Source organism: Carassius auratus, chromosome 35, assembly GCF_003368295.1.
Source record: "Carassius auratus strain Wakin chromosome 35, ASM336829v1, whole genome shotgun sequence".
Taxonomy (NCBI): domain Eukaryota; kingdom Metazoa; phylum Chordata; class Actinopteri; order Cypriniformes; family Cyprinidae; genus Carassius; species Carassius auratus.
In genome coordinates, this window is record NC_039277.1 from 14,167,674 (window position 1) to 14,191,385 (window position 23,712).

General features: G+C 36.9%; 1 protein-coding gene across 1 annotated transcript in view; it reads left to right on the forward strand.

Moving 5' to 3' along the window:
- LOC113054527 (CXADR-like membrane protein) overlaps nt 1-23,460 on the forward strand; it is a 48,874-nt gene extending 25,414 nt beyond the window's left edge. Inside the window, exons 2-7 of the mRNA XM_026220137.1 lie at nt 10,001-10,158; nt 11,464-11,662; nt 13,259-13,426; nt 15,542-15,664; nt 18,627-18,768; nt 20,283-23,460. Coding sequence (XP_026075922.1) covers nt 10,001-10,158; nt 11,464-11,662; nt 13,259-13,426; nt 15,542-15,664; nt 18,627-18,768; nt 20,283-20,634 — 1,142 coding nt within the window. The 3' untranslated portion in view covers nt 20,635-23,460. The remainder of the gene's footprint in view (nt 1-10,000; nt 10,159-11,463; nt 11,663-13,258; nt 13,427-15,541; nt 15,665-18,626; nt 18,769-20,282) is intronic.
- The last annotated feature ends 252 nt before the right edge of the window (nt 23,461-23,712 follow it).

The window sequence follows — 23,712 nt, forward strand, 5'->3', positions numbered from 1 at the left end:
AGCTTAAAAATGGCTTGGTTTGGGTCTGAATCCAACTCTTATGCTGTTTTATTTTTTTATTATATATTTTTTTAGAGATGACATCATACAACAAAAAGCATTTGCTTGTTCTTTTGAATTTTCTTTTGAACACAAGGCTCCAGTCTTCAGTGCTATTGTCACTCATTTCATATGCATAGATGTTAGCCAATCATAACAAAGGACATTTACATATAGGCTTTGTTCCAAAACAAGTGGGCATCATAGGCACTCACCCAACGGAAAGGCTGTTCCAAATGATATTCAGCATAATTATACTCTCTTTTAAGATGCCTTGCCAAATTCCAGCATGTATCCTTCATGGAGATAGCAATTCCAGAACGTACAGTAACAAGCTCAGTGAAAAAAAAAAATCCATCCATGATATCAGACGCCACAAGATGTTTTTTTTTTTTAAAATATATATATATATGTACTTGCAGTATATTTAATTCAACACCAAAAAGTAAACTTTCTGTGCAGTTTGTACTTTTTGTTTAAGATAAAGAGTTTTTACCTACAGTAGATCACTTTTAATTTCTGTAAATGTGCAAGATGTCCAATTCCCTAGATACCCTATGTAAATAACTAAGTGCTTTAAACAGTAAATTATTTGTACCACAAACCAGTGTCAGTATCAAAAAGCATAAAAGACAAAGTTTTTGTACAGCCAAAATACCTGCAAGTGTCTGACACCGGAAACCATGCACATTCACAGTAAAAATGGCTGTGCTCATGCTTACATTCAAAATACGCTGTTTTAAATATATTCGATTTGATCTTTTAACTTCCACATTATTTGGAGGAGAACATCAGCCAAAATACAGCTTTTTAAATCTATTAATTAAAATGGCAAAATCGTGATTTTTTTGCAGCACTGTAAGAAACCTTGCTACAAAAATGCTATGAAATGTAATGAAATGTCAATGAAAAGTGAATTTGTTAAAGATGCAAGCAGAGTTTTGCAGTTGCCCTGCATTAATCTGTTGTGCAGCATATCTGTGCATGGCATGATTCCATTGTGACAGAACACTATTCAGAACTAAATATTACATGACTTTAAGTTTAATTACAACAGTAAGTAATTTTTGCCAAAAGTTGTGTGAGCCAACAGCTGCAGATGAGATGCTATAAATACATGAAGATAAGAAGAATGTTACATTACACTGAGAGATGCTGGATATTTACTGAGTTATGCTGATGTGCTATTTTTTTTCAGAGCTCTACAAAAGTTTATTACCCTGTGACCACAAGGCTTCGGTTGAATCATAATCAAGGTCTTAATGACCTCTACCTCATTCCATACCTGTATGACTTTATGTGGGAATAAGCTGACATTCTACTAAATATCTACCGTACTTTTATTTCCCATATATGAGGGTGAGAAAATGATGACAAACCCACTTTTGCATGAGTTATCACTAATGGTTTGGTCTTAAAGCTGGTTTTAATGCAAGTGCTGCTTTCGAGTGCTGCGGTATACAAATAAGAGCACTAAAAGTCTGTTTTTAATTAGCGTGGAATGTGGAACGTTCAGCAGTTGAGTTGTTTCCACGTTGCTCTTCATGAACACCCAGAATGCTTTGGCTAACCTTGCTCCCATACTAGTGAAAGGCACCAGACAAATTGTTCTTGTCACTGAAGTGGTTTGCCCGTACCACACAATTTTAAGAGCATCTGTCATTCTTTGCATCGCAGACTGCGAGGTCCAACCAGATGTTCCAAACCACAGTGTTTTTTATATTTTTTTTTATTGCATGTACTAGCAAATTTATAACTAATCTGTTTAGACTTCCAGGCTTAAATTCCAATTACTACACACTGTTGTCCACGGTATGTATTTATTCATATTTTTATACCATTCTACATGTGCTGAAACAAACCAAGCCATGTTGTCTAACCCCTAGCATAGTAAACATGAAAAGGAAACTCAATGTGACCGCAAGGGCTACAGTAATTCAGCTTTTGTATCGGCCGAGCTGTTTTTGTTGAGCAGTCAGCAACGGTTTCGGGAAGACAAAGATGCATTTCCCCTCTCCCGCTCTCCCCCACAGTCAGCTAAATTTTCTACCTAATGGGCATGAAAGTTGCAAATTGCAGCAAAATCGACGTGGCAGGATAAAAAGTGTATTATAGTATTGATCGGAGCAGGTCAGTGGCAAACTGTAGCCGTGCAGCAAGCAGACAGTGGAACAGGAGCAAGTCTGCTCTGCTCTTTTGTTTACACTTTGATTCTGAGTGACTGTTTGTGTCCGGTATTGATAGATATGTTTAGCTATTGATTTGAGGATTTCTGTAGGAATAGTGGTGTGGTTATTGATTAAGATGCAATTGTGTTGTCTCTAGTAGAGGAAAATGTCAAAATGATTTATTTGCGCTGGCTAAAGGATATTTATGAGATATGAAATGTCTTTAAAACTGAGGGGGGATTTAAAAAGAATTAATTGTGGTCTCTGATAGCACTGTTTATTTGCAAGTGCTGTATGTCTGGGTTCATTACGTAATTACGTGAAAATGCACACTTTGTATGCTATTCTATATAACATTGCTCCACCACGGTGATCCAGAAACCTGAATTGGCTATAAAGTATAAAGTTATGTATAAAGTAAAGTGTCAGTTAGACAGGACTGTAGCAGTAGCAAGATGGACTTGATGTTGTCAGACACATCAGAAATCAGGTTTCCCTTTGGGCTTTGATCCGGTGGCGGATCCAGACCAGGTGGCGAGAGAGAAAGCTGAGTCCAGCCATCAGAGTTCTCCTGTGATCAATCTTTCCTTTTCATTCTTTCCTCTGCTTTCATCATCAGTGCTGCGGGAGATCCTGAAGGGTTTGTTCGATCTGCTGAGGGGGTGAGGTGATGTATGCCAGAATTCTTTCTTAGTCCAGATGTGTAAAATATTGCATATACTGCAGCGTTTCATGCTGTTTTGAGCTTGACCCGGAGGGATCTGCTCTGCGGTGCTGCAGCTTTTTACAACATCTCCTCATTAAGGAAGAGCAGGACAGCATATACAGTAGTGTGGGTTCATGAAAGCGTGTGTGTTCATCTGTCAGCTGTGTGTGTTCGTCTGAAGGAGGAACTCTGTAATGAACAGTGAGCCTTACAGAGACATGGCAGCTTCATTCTGGACGACCAGCATTGGGAGACGATATCTGGTGGACATGCACTCATTGACCTTCCCATTCCTGACTTCTTCTGTGAGTGCCTAAAGAAGAACTTGTAGCTGGTAAGAATAGTTCAGGATGGTCTTGCAACAGCCAAATAGTTTACTGCAGCACAGACAATGTGTGTGCAAATAAATGTTTTCATTATTTATGGATTTGGTTTGAGGCAAGTAAACTAGATATTTATTTCAAGCTAGTCCACAGATTTCAGATGCACCCACATCCCTGGACCAGAAGAAGTTGAACCAAAAAGTTATGGTACTGAAAGTATTATTTCTTAGGAAAGCCCAGGAATGATGCAGGGTCACAAAAGAGAATACAAGAAGCTTTTACAGTATAAGCTAACCTGTGGAGCTACTGTAGTTCACACAGCAAAAGTTTGCTTATAAAACTCAGTTCCTTGTGTCCCTTGTCACATTGTGTTCGGTGTGTACCAACAGTGAGGCAGATGATCATGATGTTTTCTCTGCGTGTCACCTAGAGTGACTGACACATGCTGTGTTCAGCTGGAGAAAATGAGCTTTTTCACATGAGTGTCATCGCCTGCTTGAACACCTCCGATTCAAATGAGATGCTCATCAGCCTCCCAGCTGAAAACCAGAAAGAGCGAAGAGAGGAGTCAAATCCCTGCCTCAAGAAATATTATGTATTTTGATGTGCCGCCTTTTATTTTCGTATACCAAGCACCCTGTGGTTTGGATGGCGGCGTAGTGGGAACCAGGGCATCAGGTAGCATTCACGGGTGTTGATGCCACAAGCTGGAATCTAGTCAGCAGCAGGATGGGATTAGAGAATTCTTCCTGCCATCAAAGTGTCGCCTGCAGTCACTGGAAAGAAACACTTTAATGGGAAGGAAACATTCCTCACCTCACAACGGCAGGCCAGTAGAAGGCAAAGCCGTGTTTATGCAGAATATTTGATTGTGAAATATTAGTGATGTGATGTGATGTGATTTCATGAGGTAGATGAGCTCAACAAAGAAGATGAACTCAGATCTTTAAGCAGGATATTCCTTTCTCTTGGTCTGATATTTTCCTGAGCTGAATGTCCCTGAGGTGATCACTGAACATCATATCAGATGAATACTGTATATTTGAGATTTAATACTGTGTGTGAGTGTGTGTAGTGAAAGTTTACTTATTTATATTTTTTGAAAGATGATTGCCAGAAAAGCCTTAATGATGTTGGCTGAAGGGTTCCAAATGGTTAGTAGGGCAGCATGATTTAGTGGAAAACTCTAAATTAGATTGTAAAAAAAATCATATTCATACTCATCTAATTGAAAAAGCTCCAGGTTTGCTGTGCTTGTTTGTAAGGCTTTACCATTTGGTTAAAACGTTGATAGTTGTTAGCACATGGAAGTTGCTAGGGTGTTCTGATTGGTAAGTAATATTGTGGCTTTTTAAAATATTTTCAGAACAAAGAAATATAGGATTGGAACGGCATAAGGGTAAGTAAATGGTGAACTTTGGAGTGAACTATTCTTTTTTTTTTTTTAAAAAGTTTAATTTAATTGATTGCTAACTGCAAGATACTAGCGCTTGATTTAGTTTAAGGCTTCTTTCCGCTGCTCATCCATTTTCAGTTCACTATTTGTGTCAAATCTAGGACCACAATGCTCTGTGGTTAGTTTTCGTCTGGTGTTGTGTGGGAATGAGAGAGTAGAACCATGAACCTGCACTTGACCTGTCAGCGTTGCGGCCAAAGAGCGCTTGTATTTACTGCTGCGTTTCTGGATACTTGCTAAAATGCAGCACCAGTCTTGGTCTTTTTTATAGCTCCATGGACTCATCTGGGCAGCGGAGACATAAAACACAGCTTTAATGTGGAGCGTAGGAAGATGTTGACATGAAAGTCTGGCGTCTCATGAGAACATCTTTGAGTGAAGCGCTCCACATTAAAGCTGTGTTTTATTATTAAACTTTTAAACTGCGCAGAGTGTGATATTTCAAGAGGATATCTGAACATTGACAGATAAATGCAGTGTAAATCGTGCTGCTTGGTAGAGCACATTTATCTGTATATGTTCTTGCCTTTCTCCTTTCTCTCAACCCCCAAATACACTCAAGCATACATCATCAGATAATTCCTGCCTTCCCGTTTCTATGCATTTACAGTTTCAAAGCTGAGTGAGCACAACAACAGGAGAACAAAGTGCCTTCTCTCATTCTCTGGGTTTTCACCACTGTCTTCGCTTGATCACTTCAGAGTCTACAGTAATGTTTTGCAGAGAGCTAGAAAAGGAGGAATAACTACACTTTTATATTTTCTGAAGAAATTGTGATTGACGTGTAGTTCCAGTCCTACTGTATGGTGTATGATTTACTTTTTCAATTTGTTTGATTAAAAATGTTACAATTTTCACTCAGAAATTGCTTGAATTTCTCAAATAATTATAGAGAAATGGCAAGTAACACATTGAATTAAGCTTGAAATTTTTAAGTTGAAGAGTGAAATAGTATTATTCTCCAATAAACTGTCATAAAATTTTTGGAATGTCAGGGTTTCTGCAAGTCTTAAATTCATAAAGTCATTGCTTTAAATGCTGCATACATTGTTAATAATAATAATAATAATAATATAATCTTCCTCTGCATTTTTGTTTTCCAGTATAAATATCTGAAAATCCTTAATGACATGCAAGCGTAAAATGAAGCCTTGAAAACAAGTGAGTTTATGATTAAAAACAAGAACAAATATGAATTAATAAGATTGCAAATATTTGTTCATGTTTTAATCAAACACATTTCATTCGTATTTTGTATCATTTTGCTTCTCAAGTAAATATATACTGATTAAAGAATCTTTTTGCACTGTAAAACATTTTTTTATAACATGTGGAGATTGGTTGGAAGTTATTATTTTTGGGTGAATTATCCCTTTAAGCCCCCCCCCCCCCCCCCAATTTTAAGTGTACAAATAAATTAGATTACCCAGTTTATATAACTGAAGCTTGAATCAATGAATCAGTTTTTGAACTGTCTGAATGAACTGACTCACTAAAATGAATCAGACTTCTTAGCCTCATATGAGAGAGGAGAGATACTGAGGTTTGATCTTGCTCAACTGTAGAGCTGTGGTTATGAATTAGTAATGTGGCGTACATTACAAAATGCTCTTGTCGCCAGTTTTTTTCATGCATTGTATTGAGCAACTTGTTGGGGGAAAAAATAGCTATAGCACAAATGGTGTGGAAAATGTTTCTCACTGAAGTTTTGAACCCCAACCCTCAGAATGAGTGATAGTTATAGTGATGCAAGGACCATTAATTAGATGTCAGCTGCAAGATCTTTCCTCTGTTTTCCTCTGTGGAGGCTGATATTGGGTGGGAGATCACAGCTCTCTCCCGTGGCGATGCCCGATTGCCAGTGTAAAGACAGGGATGGCTATGTACCATGACTTTGGACAGTTTGAAGGGTATGGATGTGATATGTGCTATTGGCTGCTCTATAATAAGATTGCTGAGAACTGTGGGGAGGAGAATTTACTGGAGCACAACTCCCCCTAGGGCATCTTCATAGAAATCTGCTTTTCTACCAGCTTTTGGAGCATCTCAGCCAAGCTGCTTGGTTTCCTATTGTTAATGAGCCGCTCTTTCACTCTCCTTCCCCTCAGCCTGAGCCACAATGCGCCAAAAGGGGCTAGAAAATCTCAAGCTGTAGCTGATGGCAACCCAGGAGAGGCAGAACATGACAGATGAACACTCAACCTTTCTTTGCTCTGCAGGCATTAACATGGCCATTTCATCCAAATCTATTTCAGCTGAGAACTTAACATGACCCGGTCCACAGGCACCTTCCTTACAGTTTAAAAATAGACACATTGATACCTCTGTATGCTTCAAAGATTTCTAACTAGTGTAGTACTCTTTATGTGCATTTTCCAAATGCTTTTGGTACACCAATGAGAATACAGTAACTCATGACTGGTTGACACGAATATATCTTGAATCAATCAGTGATCAGACTGTTTTCAGAATGGAATACTAGCATACTGTTTACATTGCATACTACTTACAGTTTAAAAAATACAACGTGAAATTGTGCATTATGCAACAATTTAAGGGATACTCCACCCCAAAATGAAATTTTTGTCATTAATCACGTACCCCCATGTCGTTCCAAACCCGTAAAAGCTTCGTTCGTCTTCGGAAACCAATTGAAGATATTTTGGATGAAAAATTATTCTGATGACGCTTTTCATACTTTTCTGGACCTTGAGAGTGTATTTTACTTGGCGGTCAATGGGACAGTAACAAGCCTTCCAGGTTTTCATCCAAAATATCTTACATTGGTTTCCGAAGACGAACGAAGCTTTTACGGGTTTGAAATGACAATGGGGTAACTGAAAAAATTACACAATTTTCATTTTGGGGTGGAGTATCCCTTTAAGATTTTTTTTTTTTTTTTTTTTGTATTAATCTGATTGATTGTAAAGTGTTGATATTTGGAAGTGCTCCTAATATTATAATAATATTAATTATTAATTAATTATTATAATATTAATAATGTGTTCCTGTAGCTCAATTGGTAGAGCATTGCGTTATCAAACGCAAGGTTGGAGGTTCGATTCCCCGGGAACACATGATAGGTAAAAATTGATAGCCTGAATGCACTGTAAGTCGCTTTGGATAAAAGCATACATTTAATTTAATTATTTAATTTAATATTAAGAATAATTAAAGATGAATTTATTAAAAAGTGTGCTATATAAAATATTTATTTATTTAGGTGTGAATAAATAAATAATAATAAAAAATATGTAAATGTATCTTTGTTTATTTTAATAAAAAAACAAATATATATATATTTTGCATTTTTAATCCAATCCTGAGTAAAACCAACTTGGAAGTCCAATCAAATGAAAAAGTAGATTACTTCCGGTTCACTTGTCACACTGCATATGGCTGGTCAGGTTGGGAGCATTGCTTTATGGGATACAACACACAGTAGAATGCTCAACATTTAAACAAATATAGCAGTTCATCCAGGGATTCTGTGAATATAGTTTGAGTGTGCCATTCTGTACTTTCACACTTTGTTATGAGAACTAGTTTTTATTTTTTATTTTATTACACATTATTTTAAAAGCTTTGTAACTCAGACATTATTTTCTTAATCTCATCTTCAAGGCAGCAAATGCCAAATCTCTATGATTTTACTGCATATCAGAAATAGATTTCCACTACACCGTGAGGCCATGAAGATAAGGATTTATCTGATCTTATCATTTCCTGATCATGGTAATGTGTCCCCTATTAATTCTGTGGCCTGCAGAATGCACCTGTTCAGTCAGAACCCATTTTAGCCAGCATGCATTTTAACCCATATAATACTGAGATACTTTTGCTGAATAAAGAGCAAGAAAAGTCTTGTTGATGTTCTTAAAATATCTTGGTATGACATCATCCCGCATTAAGAGGAGAAAATAAAATGTTCAACAAGCACCATTCTGATAATTAACAGATTTGTAATTTTAATTAAGGTGATGAGTGTGCTCGAATCTTTTCTTAAAATTATAGTGATAATACCTCTATGATAGAAAATATTTTCTATGATAGAAAATATATAATTTAGCTAACCCCGAGGAGTACAGACTGTCAGTAGTGATTAGTGGTGATTTGTTGAAACTTTAAAGAATGGTAGCCAAGCGTATGAGTGTTTCTGTCATTTTTTTTCCCCTTTTAATAGCCCATTTTCATATTTGAAAATGTCATACCACCTTGTGTGTGTTTTTTCAAGAAAGTAGGTTTCTAAGAAAGTAGTATGCAACATCCAAATTTTCAATAACCAGTAGACTAGATTTTTTTTTTACTAAATTTGCTAAAAATGTGCAGTATACAGTCAGATTACAATCATTGCATAGAACACAGCAATGTTTGACCTTCTATATTTAGTGAGACAAATGAGCCAGAAGCGATACGGACCATCTCCTTGACTTGTATTTGTTTAGAATTAAATTGAATACATTTGAAAGAAAGTATTTGGAACATTCACGCTCTGCAATATGTTAACGTACTATTTTTATAAAACATCATGCAGTGCGCTCAGTTCTGATTGTTGCCAGAAGCAAAGACATTTAATAATTTGTCTCACATTATCAGGATTATTCAAGCAGAAGGCTGTTCCATATGGCTGAGGTGAAGAGTTGTCTGCTTGTCATCTGCCTGTGTGGGCATTATTTTTGCAATCAGAATGCATGCTGGGAATTAATTAGCTTAGCCTTCATTTAGCTGCCTCCCTGTGTTACTGCAGAGATGTTCAAACACAAATGCTGTTAAAGTACAGTAGCACCACTGCGGGACGTCCAATCTCCGCATTTTATCGCTTGATGAGTGGAAAATGTGTCTTGATGGGAAGCGCTAAGAGGCTGTGATGGTTCAGAATGGGGGGAAATTTGGGTTGCAGCACAGATTCCGTACTCCCACAGATTCAGCTTCAACCTCAATAAATTCAGAATCATGACCTTCTTCGTCTCCAGCAGTCGGTAATAGTCCATTCACTCCCTTCTGTGAACGAGCTTATTTCCTGTTCAGTGTGAAAAGTGGCCACTTAGCCGTTAAGCCGTCGTCCAATTCCAGGAATTTATCTGAGAATATAACAACAATGGAGCCTCTGGCCTCTGAATCATCTCCTATGTGATCTGGGTCAGAGCGCATTGGATCAGTCGCATTTAATCCCTGACGCCCCTCTCTAAAACTCCCAGTCTACCTCTGCAGCCTGCAGTAAAGCCAACTAAAGCCCTTCAGTCCTAACTACTCCCTGGCATTGGGCCTTAACGCTTCCTCCTCTCTCTTTGTCTCTCTCTCTCCACAGTATTGCTGAGTGTGCTTCAGGCAAATGGCCAGACGGAGATGAAGAGGGTGGTCGGAGACAACGCCACGCTGCCGTGCCACCATCAGCTGTGGCAAGCCGACATCTCCCTGCTGGACATCGAATGGATGCTGCATAAATCCAGCTCACAGCAGAAAGTGGTGAGCGCTGGCATGTCTGATCTCCCGCCACTGCGACATTGTGCTGCCGATGCTGGCCTTTGCTGCTCGCCACAGTCCCTGATCTGCAGTGCAGTGCTTTTTTTGCCGCTTGTCTTTCTGTAAACTGCATAAATCAACGGGTGCTGCAATCAGAACTGAAAAAACTGCTCACTTTTAATGTCACTGCTTTGCTTCGGATCACCCCAAACAATTACTTTTCTGAACTAATAATGTGGAATTGGCCCGAGGACAAGTTTTACATTTTAATCTGGCCACGGCTCAAGCTGCTCCCTGAGGTCCTTCCTGACACAATATATCCAACAAGAAGAGGTCGAACCTTTCGCCGATTGAACTTCCTGCCAGTTATGAATCATTTCAGAGCTATTTTTTTCTAAATAGCATGTAGCTTTTTAATGAGAGAAAGCTTTTTAGGGGTGAGTTTTTGTTCTGCTTAGATGACAGTTTTGGGTTCTTGTCTTTCAAACCCTGTCTACCCTATAACTAACCAAAAGTTAGTTTATTTATACACTACAAATCAGATGTTTGTGCATTTTAAGATGTCATGTTTTTGAAAGAAGTCTCTTATGCTCTCCAAGTCTGTATTTACAGTACGTGATCAAAAATAGTAATATTGTCAAATAACAGTTAAAATAACTGTTTTCTTTTAAATAGATTTTCAAATAAATAAAATCAGCATTATTACTCCAGTCCTTCTTCAGAAATCATTCTAATATGCTGATTTTTCTTTTGATGTTGCTTTATTCATTTAATACTTTGTACATTTTCCGTCCGTTTCTGTCATTGCATGATTTTGTGATCATGCTAGTCAAAATAATTCAAAACCTTTTTGATACAGATGCATCAATAGTTAAATTCTGGGTGGTATTAGTCATGTTATGGCCAATATTAAAAAGAAAAATTAATGTTGAAATTCAAATGTGTGAAATTCTGAAATAATAATAAGAATAAATAGTAAAAAACTAAATATTTTAAGTCCCTAATTATTAATTATTTTGTTAGATAATGATGAAAAAACAACTTTTATAAATGAAAAAGGCAGTTTCTTGTTAGGAAAATATTTTAGCATTGCTTCACAGAATGAAGCTGAGTATCAGGGACACCAAAATACAAATATAACCAAGCAAAGAAAGGCCTGATTCACAGTGACATCAGAGTTTAGCAGACCTCTACTGCAGACGTGCACTGTGACTCAACCCTCCCCGGATTGCACCCTTAGCACAAAGAGTTTCACAAGCTTAACAAAGCAGTATTTATTAACTCGCTGCATGTTTCCTCTTTCACCAGGTCATCACATACTCTGTGGGCACGATCTACAAACCCAACGAGAGTGAATCTGGGCGGTTTTCTCTGGCGGGGGACTATCTGAAAGGTGACGCTTCGCTCTTGATCAGTGACCTCTCGCTCACCGACTCTGGAGAATACATCTGCAAGGTCAAGAACGGCGGGAAGTACTACTGGAACACAGTCAAACTCATCGTGCTCTGTGAGTCTTTGGCCCGGCAGCTTGGCTTTAATTAACTCCTCTTGTAGGCCTGGGAAATGATAAAGACATGACAGATGCTTATGTCACGGAGTTAAAGGTACAAAAATAGCACCAGGATGATGTTCCTGGGCATAGTGCGCCAGTTGTGCCCTGATCTTGGCATGAAATTACATTCAGTGACTGCGTGACAGTAAAAATGACACATCATGCATGATAGCATGGGAAAAGGAGTCATCATATGTAGAAATTTACGTAATTTACAAGACACACTATAGCCGAACTTCCAAAACCCATAAATATGTTCCTCATTCAACATGTATTATTATGAGTATGTGTTGAATAAATGACATTATATGTCTGTTTTCACCCCATTGTTTCTTTCTATATTCCCTCATTCCATCTTAACCGCTTCACCACAGCTGTATAAAGACATTTAAGAGCACCACAAATTTACGCATACATTTGTACAAATGGTCCATGGGTTTCAAACGACACGCTCGATTCCGAGGGGCAAACATTAGCATTTGTCTTGTTCAACACAAAGATAATGGCTTGGCAGAAGATGCAAATGCAGCTTCCTCTGTGTGCTGGAAGTGATCCTGACAGAGTCGGGAGATGGAGGGGACCTGCATCCCACTCAGCAGCTGTAATTGCATCCCCCCACTGTGAGTGCCGGGGCAAAATTGTCCTGGCTCAGCAGAGAGAGGCAGCAGGAGCAGATTCTAATGGCCAGAAGCAGGGGGTCGAGGACCGGATGGTGAACGGGTTGTTTTACAGATTCATGTTATCTGGCATCACACTGTTCACACAAGAGGTTCATTATGTGAGGAAAAACAGATCTAAATGGGTAGAAATGCAAAAAGGGTAAAAGTGCATTTGTGAGTATACAGATATGGTTTTACATTCTCTAAATGCTTGTTTCATTATAGTTTAGTTATTATTAAAACTAGCCTTTACATTTTTTATTAGTCTCTTTGATTTTAAGTCTTTTCCCTTATGAAACAAAAATATATTGCAATATATTGGAAAATATCATGTAATATATAGGCATATATTCTTATATATATTTATATTTTTCCAATATATTGCAATGTATTAAAAGCGGCAATCATTTGTATATTTTGCAATATATTATATAATATATGTATCATCAATATATTATTAAATGTATTCAAATATATTAAATATAAGAAAATAAAAAGGGAAAATAATATTTTGCAAAATATCACAATATATTTTAAGAAATATATTGGTAAATATATTTTCCTTTCGTAAGGGTTAACTCAAGTGTTTTTTAACAATACATGCATTACTACCTGGTTATTTAATAAATAAGCCAATTCTTTGTTGCATTCCCAGCTAAAATTACCATATTGTGAAAATTCAATATTGTGAATTTCCAGCTAAAATGCCTATATGGTGAAAAAAAAAATCACCGGATTATCCAAAAATATGCATTACCATGTGTGTATTAAATATATAAGCCAATTTAGTTGTTGAATTTTCAGCTAAAATACTTATACACTGATACAAAATAACTCATACCATCATGTAGTATTTACCTTACCATGTGTGTTTGCCTGTTTTGCAATGTAGTGAAGCCGTCCAAGCCACGCTGTTGGCTGGAGGGTCGTCTGCTGGAAGGAAGTGATGTCAGACTGAGCTGCAAGTCCACAGATGGTTCTGACCCAATCAGCTACAAGTGGGAAAGAGTCTTAGACAAAGGAAAATACGCTGGCAAGCTGCCACCTCTGGCCCTCATAGGTGAGCACTTAGAAAATATTTACATACATAAGTGTGAGGAAATGTTAATACTTTTTACTAATAATTATGGGAGAATATCTGTGCATATTTAGATAATGTGATGTAGGTGAACATGATATTTTGACTGTAACCTGTTGCCCACGTTTTTAAATGCTAAACCGACTTGCTCTGCTCCAATCACTTTAACACTGCTTTCTCATGAAGACAAAGAAAAATGCAGCATTAAGTTTTTCTTCCAAGCATGGGGAGTAAATCATGTGGACATCTCCTCTCTGGAGGAGCAGAAAATAGATGAAGACACTACAGGGCCAATTTAACACCGCAGGCGTTCTCAAATTAAATTTACATCAATTCCATCAGCATTTTTTACCCCACATGCTTCACTACCTCCTCAATTATCCCCTCTTATGAGATTGGCTTAAAGATGTGACATATGTGCAATGTAATGTGCTCTCTACTATTCATCAGGCTTTATGGAGAATTTTGCAGAACATGCTTTGTTCATTCAGCTGAACACTTTCAGTTGTTTCACGTCAGAAATTAAGTTTCAATGAAATCAACACTTACCAAAAGGTTGTAGGATCAGTGCTTGAAGTGTGACAGCGTGTTCTAAACGGGCCCATTGTGATGAACTTGCAAGCAATAAATCTTGTCCATGTCCCAACCAGCCATAAAAAGCAAAACTTTGTAGAATGCTTGGTGTTTTGATTTATCACGTAATTCACTGTTTGTTAATGGAGCTTGACATGACACAATCACAACCAACTAGAGCATATTTAATATACAGCTGCACTGCTGTTCAAAGATTTGGGGTTAGAAAGATTTTATTAATATTATTAAAATTCTACGGTAAGGATTCATAAAATTGAATTGAATTGACCAAAAGTGATCAAAAGAGTCAATAATGACAAAAAGAGCCTGTCCTCCAACAAAAAACGACCATATAGGTCGTCTGTGCAAGCACCTTATTACAACCTATATTTACGTTTTAAAGTAAAGTGGCCTCTAGCAGGCGTAAAAATTATCATTATTTTTTTAGCGGCCGTAAAAATAATGACAGTAACGCGTTGCATCTGTCGTCATGAAATGACGTATAACATCATTACCAATCAAAACGCACGTTTATTTAAATGCAGTGTGTGGACTTTTTACACCGATCTCACAGTAATTTGTATATATTTTACAAAGTGGCTTATTCGTTCGCATGACCACACCTAACCCCACCCCTAAACCTAACCCTCACAGAAATCATGCTAAATTATGATTTATTGAACATATATATTTTACATGCACGTCCGTTCTCTGGGATCGAACCCATTGATAGCATGATTGCATATGAAGGTATAACGCAATAATCGACCAACTGAGCTACATGGAACGCAAATCAGAGTGCAAATAAAAGAGAACAAAACATTAATATGAAAACGACCTTTTGCCGATAGGGGTGCAAGGGTTGCAGTATATGCTCTGATGGGTCTATTTCAGGGATTTGGACAAATGACCTATAAGAGCGTATTGGTTGGAAGACAGGTTGGAGCGTATGTATGTATGTATGTATATATATATATATATATATATATATATATATATATATATATATATATATATATATATATATATTTCACAACAATGTTTTCAGCATTGACAATAATAATAGTACATGTTAATATCTGAAGGATCATGTGACACTGAAGACTGGAGGAATGACCGCTGAATTCAGCTTTGGCATTATAGAAATAAATAACATTTTAAAATATAATAAGATAGAAAAACTTTTTTTAGTATAATGATATTTAACAATATTACTGTTTTAACTGTATCTCACTATATCAAATACATGTAGCCTTGGTGAGCAAAAGAGACTCTTTGTTTATTCATTTATTTTTAACTTTTGAAGAAATTTAAAATTCTTGCTGACCCCAAACATGGTTGAAAAGGTAGAACAGAAATTTTCTAAATAATATTTTTATGTGGACGGGCTACCCAGCATCCAATATGTGTTAGATTAATATGAAAGAAACTGAATTATTTTGGAATTATTTGCAGGAATTATTGCTTGTCTATTAACTTAGATAATTAAAAATGACAGGTAACTTTGAGTTTTTTTCCCTAAAGATCTGAAAAACCCTGAGATTGTGACACTGAAAAATCTGACGAGGGAAAGCGCGGGTGTTTATAAATGCACTGCCAGCAATGATGTCGGAGAAGAAAACTGCACTTTAGAGGTCAAAGTTCACTGTAAGTACCTGTGTTTATGGATGCGTTCAGAATGGCATACTAGTGTTGCATACTGTGAAGATTACCTGCTGGTTTCTAAAAATAGTGCACAGTATGAAGTGATAAATGCTTCAAACCATAGAATGATACATTGTTGACACATTATCTAATTGTGCTGAGCTTTTAATTTAGCATGTTCCATCCAGTTTTCCATTATCTTGGAAATAAATATGCAAATTGATTGTTTTTTTCTGCTTCTTTATTTGTTAAGTTGTAAACAATACGTCAGAAAGAGTGCATTGCTTATCATTGTGGGAAACATAGTAGTAGTAGTCAAGTATCCCATGCATTCAGAAAATTTCCACATAATATGTAGTATTATGTAGTTTATCTGAAATTAGCCGTGTTTTTTTTTTTTTTTTTATTTTGGAACTTTGATACAGACACAGATGAAAAGCTGTATGCAAATCATAAATTCTTAGTCCTAGTTTATTTGTTTTCTTCCTGGTTCTGACACTTAATTTAATTACCGTCAAAAACAAATACATTGCCAACCCACTGTATATTTAGTGAAGTTGGCAGTGAGATCCTGACCTGTTCTGCCCTGCAGTGCTATCTTTCAGCACTATTTAACATCCAAATAAAGAGTTCATCCTTTTCTTTATCACAGTGTTCATTGATTTAATTCCTCCTCCAAACCTTTCTGAAACAGCTCTGCTGCATAATTAAATATCAGATGATGGAATTAGAACAAATAAGAGAAAAGACAAAGAGACATTTCTTCATGCAAAACATGTCATATTATTAAAGGACGGAATGTAGTGAGTGCGGTAGGTTGATTAATGCAGTTCTGTTTGCTGGAGGATCCTCACGGTGAGATACATTCCTTCAGGTATCTGCAATGCAGAGGGGGCTGCTTGTTTGTTACAGGCTGTCTGTTAGGCTACTGAGCAGAGAAACTTTGTTTTTTTGTGTGTCTCTTTTCAAAGAATGGGAAGTGTTTTACATAAATACAGTAATGGATACTGAGTTTGTGAGTTTTTAAACAGTTTTAATTCAATTCAATTCAATTCAATTTGTGCTTTATTGGCATGACAATTGTAACAATGTATTGCCAAAGCATAGTGTTTACACTGAAATTAGAACATATATAGATGCATCAAAACATGCATGTATATACGGTATATTTAAAAAGTATGGCAAAAAATATTAAAAAATGTAATGAACAATTAATTATTAAATGTGGTGTGCGTGTGTGGTGTGTTTGTGTGTTTTTGGTGAATGTGTTTGTGGTGTGTGTAGTCGCATCACTGATTTGTCGACTCCTCCCTCTTTTTGTGACAGGCATCAATGTATCTTGCTGCTAGTAAGATACAATCTTGTTTTTCGCCTAATAAATATTGAAGTTGTGTTTTCTTGTTTAACATTTTGAAGTCAGGGTAAAGTATTTTAAATTTGGGATAAAATGTATTTCTAATTTCTACATAGTGCAGCTGGTGAGGAAGTGTGTCTCTGTCTCCATTTCCCCATGATTACAGTAAGGGCAGATACGTCTCTCTCTGGGCAGCCAGTGCTGTCGATATCTGCCCATCTTTATAGTCAGAGTATGACTGCTCAGTCTGTACCTTGTCATCTGTCTTCTTAATTTACAGTGCTTCTCTGTACTCAGATACTCTGCAGTTGTGTAATATCTATTTAGGGCCAAATAACATTCAAGTTTACTTTGTTTTTCAGTTGTTTCAGTCCAATAAGTTTGATAATTTTGTGCTTTTATAATTTGGTTGGGCCGAATTGTGTGCATGGATATTTCAGTGTCCTGATGCTGGATGTTGTTAGCCGTGTTAGTTTGCTTCTGCAGCTTCAGGACCATCTGAATCAGGGGACTTTATCAGGGTTCACTTAATGGTTATGTTGTTCTTTATGTTGGAGTCATGTAGTGTGAGGCCAGGTGCTCTTGATTGTTCCAGGAGTGTTGCTAATTAATTAATGTAGCTATTGAAGAGGGTTGGTGATAGTAGACAGCCATGCCTCACACCTCGCCCTTAAGTGAAGAATTCTGTTCATTTATTTCCAAATTTAACTGCGCATTGATTCTTTGAATACATTGTTTTTATAATATTGTATGTTTTACCCCCAATACCTGATTCTAGAAGTTTTGACAGCAGACTTTCATGGCAAATTTAATCAAAGGCCTTCTGGAAATCTACAAGGCAAACACATATTTTGGTTTTGTTTTGGTTGATGTATTGGTCTATCAGGGTGTGTAGGGTGAAGATGTGGTCATATGTTCTATAATGTGGTAAGAATCCCGTCTGACTTTTGCTGCGGACATTGTGCTCGGTGAGGAAGTGTACGAGTCTTGTGTTTATGATATTGCAGAACATATTGTTTGGGTCTCTCTCTCTCTCTCTCTCTCTCTGTGGGTAGAATAGAATTTATACATTCTCTGAAGACAATTTGAGTGGTTCTTGGTAGTTGTCAAAAGAGTCTAACTTTAAGTTCCTATAGAATTTTGGTCCCTAGAAATTCCTTAGGTCGTTTCATTTTTCATCTAATGATTTTATTGTGTTATGTTTGTTTCTTTTTTCTTTTTCTTTTTTAAACAGTTGGTTCCAGACAAGTTATACACCGATGTTTAATTCTTCATTTTTTCCCCCTTAAGTATAAATAAAAACATTGCCTAATGTAGAGATGTTTTATAGCTGAATCATTTTTTTACTTCATATTTGATATGCAAGACAGTATTGAACTAGCTTGAGCTGAATAAAAACACTGAATTCACTTCCTAACTAATGAACTTTGCAACATTCACACTGTTAACTAAATTGAGCTGAGTAATGACACTATTATCTTCTGAACCAGCTGCTTTACAGCTGAAATTTTCCAACATTAACACTTCAATGTGATTTTCTTGTTTATTACTGTGACTCCGCTTTGAAATAATCTATGTTGCATAATATATGTTGTTCCTGCTTCTTTGCAGATGTCCGGGGGATGGGCGTGGTGGCTGGAGCTGTGGTGGGCGTGTCCTTTGGCGTTCTCCTCATTATCCTCATCGTCTGGCTTGTTTTCCGCAAGAAAGAGAAGAAGAAATATGAGGAGGAGGAAGCACCCAATGAAATAAGGTAAAGAAAAAAATTATAAACACTTTTTTTAAAAATAGCATAGAACATAAAAGCAAATCACAGCCTGAGACCATTTATAATGTTAGTTAAAGCAGCAGCTCTATTTCTCTTTGTTGACTTACATTCATGTCTAGGCTAATTTGCAGGTGTCAGGATGAATTATGCAGGTTTGGAGGATGACTGAGCATTAACAATGCAGATGAAAGCAAGATTTACATGTATTCACTTTATACAGTTTAAAGAGATACTGTAAATACCAAGGCCTCAATGTAGCAGAAGTCACTTTCCCTGAACTTGTCAGCCAGTAGCCCAAATGGTTTAAATTTATTAATTTAAGTGTTTTTTAATTTTTCTGTAATTATCAGAAAATTTTGTAAAATGCAAGGCCCAAAAAAAAAATGTTTGTGAATGCCAATGCTTTTAGCTATGCAAACTCTGAAGCTTTTGATCTGTTTCGGGTGTCACTGTTGGCATGTTATTAGATTTAGCACAAACGTCTAGAAAATGCATTTAGAAATGCTCTTTTAGCTAGCTTCTGAATCCATGTTGCAAACCTATATGCTTTTAAATACATTTTAAAATATTGAAGAAAGTGGATACAAAATATATATATATATATATATATATATATATATATATATATATATATATATATATATATATATATATATATATATATATATATATATTTTATTACATTACATATAATTACTTAGCATCTGTGAGTTTTCTTTACTTACATTTCCTCATATTTTTCTTGTTCATATATATATATATATATATAATAAAGATTTTGGTAACCAAAAAAAATGGATCAAGTCAATAGGAACCTAAACTGGTTAACAACATCTTTCAAATTATCTTCTTTAAAAACATGTGAGTAAATGGTGATTGAATTAGAATTTTTGGGTGGACAGTCCCTGCAAGTTGTTGATTTATTTAGCAAACTGCATATTTTGGCATTAAAAGGAATGTATGTATTTATGTATACTATGTATGTATTTTTTTTGCTTTATGTGAAACTTTATTTCATGTCTTTGTTTTGATGAGTCACATTGTAATGAACATGCTAACACAAATGCACATTGCATTCGTAGCATTACTAGAAAAGGGTGTAACAACAGGAATTATGTAGTTTCAAGTCAACTACTATCCTGAAGGATGAACAATTAATGTCAGCACGTCACTGCAACTGGCTTAGACTGTGCATGTGCACTGGCTGGGCTAGCTTGAAGAACAAGCTTTTATAATGCTATTTGAGCAAAAGAAACAACATTTATGAGACAGTTGTTGTCAGATTTAATTGGTGATTTCAAATATGAATTTTATCGTTAGCTTGGCGACGTTTGCCCAGAAACAGGAACTTCACTTGCATGCCCGAGAGGCGTTTCAAAGAGGGCCACCGAGTGAAATGACTTGCCTTAAAGGGACTTTGGTATATACAAGACTGCATGTTTGCAATGCACTGGCCAAGCCAGATAAAGAATTTCAGAGTCTCTATCTTTATGTTTAAGGGAAGATGCAGAGGCTCCCAAAGCCAAACTGGTGAAGCCGAACTCTCTCTCCTCCTCCCGATCTGGTAGTTCTCGCTCCGGGGCTTCCTCCACACAGTCTATGGTGCACAACAGTGTCCCCCGTGGGCCCAGGCCTCGGCTGCCTGTCGTGGCTGCCCTTAAAGAAAGTGGGCAGCCCGAAAACTTCCCTCCGGTACCACCACCACCATACAACCATGTGGTCCCCAAACCTCTGGAGCCTGGCAGTAGCCCTAAACCCAGCGCGGCAAAGCTCAGCCCGGGAAACCTGGTGAGGATCGGTGCCACACCGGTGATGATCCCCACCCAAACCAAGGCATTCCAGACTGTGTAAGAATATTACACACACATACACACAAATATATCAACACACACACTGCAGTAGGCATCAAATCCCACATCTGGTTTTGGGAATTTTCCCAAAAGATTTCCCACTCCCTGCAGAAAACCCAGGTGGCCAGGATTTTTGATTCAACAGATTCGACTGTGTTGGAAAAAAAAAAATGCTTTTGTTGTTTTTATGTGCACACTGAAGTGGAAGAAGACCCCTTGTGGAGTGTAAAGGGTAAAGACAGAGGAAAGTGTGGGGGGCGAGGGCTGTGCCTTGTGTTGTTATGATGTGAACAGAGATACAACTCTGCCTTTACCCAGACAGACAGCATGTCTACCTGACCGCACACTTCCTATTCTCGCTGGGTTTAAACTGACAGCTACAGAACTGGAGGAGAAACTCACAAAAGCGGACTCTTTCCGGCACCAGCTCATCTGCTCCTACAAGGATTCACATCTGCCACTCATTTCCACAGCCAATCAGCATTCGCCAGGCGGCCCAGTGGGCATCACACGTAAACAACCAGATGCTGCAACTGGCCCAGAATGAGGAGTAATCAAAACACTACAACATAAACAGTGACAGTAAATTTGTTTGTTCTTCATCAGAGCTATAAATATTCCATATGAATAGACATATTCCATATTTAAGAGGTATTTATAGGAATTCCAAATAGTTCAGTTCAAGTATCGAACAGCATTCGTAATGTGTGTGCACATTCCCTTTAAATCATTCATTCACATTCTTCAGGATAACACAAACAGTATCTTCAGTAATGAGGTTGATTGTCTCAGTGGGGAAATGGTTTGGCTCCGCTTTGGATTTTGGTATTTGCAATTGAAATGAGATGTCTGGTTAGTGCATCCCATTGGATGCAAGTATGATGAGGTTGGATCAGGCTTATTCTGCACTGGTTTATATGAATCTAAAGTGTCTAAATGATTATGATGAAACCAAACAAGCAGGCCCACACACAGTCTGCATGCATGGAAAACTCAATTTTTTTTCTGCAGAATTCGAATGGCTGTCGTTCACAAAGCTATGCATTAGAGTTTCTCAACCTTTTTGACTCTGTCTTTATTTTTTAACACAATTAATCAAAGGCCCTCTATATTACGATGTTTCTTCCAGCTAACAAGGAATGTTCTCAAAACATTGGCTTACATTTTGGCTAGGCCTTCAATTGTGTTTCCAAAAAATTAACACAAAAATGTTTTAGTTGGAAATAAAAAAAAACTGGATTGTTCTGAATGTTTGGAAATAAAGTTTTCATGATGATTTTTTTTTATTAGCTGTTATTTTTTTTTTTTTATTGTTATTAAATGTTAAGGTCAATTTGCTCATGCTTTCAGCCACTAATAAGAATGTAGTACTTTTTGCTCAGTTTAAGACGTTGCATATAATTTTCTTTGAAAAAATGTACAAAAAAAAAAAAAAACGTCTGCAAATTTTGTCTGGGCCTGCAAATGAGTTTTGAATGTGTTCGATATTGTATAGCTGACTATTTTGTGCTTTTTTTTTCATTTAAACAAATAGGTTTTAAGATGAATTTTATTTTTTGCTGTTTTAGCAAAAACACTTTATTGTAACTGCAGTAGGTTAGAAGCTTTAAATTCATGAGTGCAGATTTTTATACACCTTAATTTTATTTTGTATACTAGTTGTATTCAGGTTACTTTAATGCCATTGCAAATATATTTTCTGTATTTTTCAGTGGTTTTCCCCTCTTAGATTTCAATGTTTGATGAATTCTAATGCTCAGAGAGGCATTCACGCCCAGACCAAGCTGGAAAAACGTAACATTAGTAAACAGCAGGGGACCATAACATAAATTCTTCCCCTCAAAGAGACAGTTTTGGTATTTAGGTCTTCAGAAATGAATTAGATAGACAAACAAGATGTCAGAAAATATTTAAAGTGACAGGTCACCCTTAAGGACAAAACAATGTCGTCTTGCCAGATAACCAGAGAATTAGCGTCTCATCATGTCAATGCTGGAAGAGGTAAAGTAACCCAGGGCTGACCTTATTTATCTAAATCCAATCTTTCACAACTCTTAAGGCCAATGCAAAATAACACACAATGTGCACCCAGTTCCATTGATTTAGCTTCAACCCACAGCCCGGTCGATTCCCCGGCTTTGAAGTCTCTTTCCATGCGCAGGGAAAGTGAGGAAATGAAGTTATATTAGTCCAAGTACTTCCTCGCTACCCACTGTATCTGAACGGCTGAGTCTGCTGTTGATATGTGCTGAGATGCATGGTTTAGTTGAGTTTGTGTTTTCTCAGTCACAGCTGAACAGTTTGAATGCTGAGCTCTAATGTTAAACACCCTGCATATACAATTGCTTGAGAGAATGTGCATCTAAACACTATTGGCAATGGACCTGCATGACTCCGATAGCTAGAGAAAGATGAATAGTTTGGCTCAGTGCTAATATCAGTACATTATATACTAAGAATCGCATTATTAAAGGGTTTTGATTAAACGTTACTAATGTAAATACTTTTTCTATCTATACATCTCCTTTCACTATACTGAAAATAAACATTGAATGAACTCATTCTTTGTTGAGGATTGCACTTCTACAAACGTCTAATTTTGTTTGGTCAGTCTGGTGTTTTGACTGCATGAGTAAGGAAACCATGAGCCATTTCCTTCTGTCGCTCTGATTAAAAAAAAAAAACAAAAAACATTACTGGCTATTGTTTGATGACAAATGATGAAAGACATTGTAGATATCTCCTTTCTTCATAACAAATGTATATTTGTACAGTATCTTAATGATTTTCTTTTGGTTTGTAATAAAGAATTCAGTGGCAAGCCAATGAATCCGGTGTCATTTTCATTTCAGGGGTTTCCATTCTCCGGAGTTAAACTGCCTTTTGTCTTTGTGGATGGCTCAAAATCCAAACTCAAATGTAAAAATACTAATACCTAAATTTAAAGATACCCTTGAAATGTTATTTAGGTATTTATGCCTGAGAAAGAAAAAGAATTCTGTGGCAACCATTCAATTGCTCCAGCTCAAAGTTGAGAGTCGAGTTAGATAGGATCAAGTTTCTGGGGTGTCCATATGGG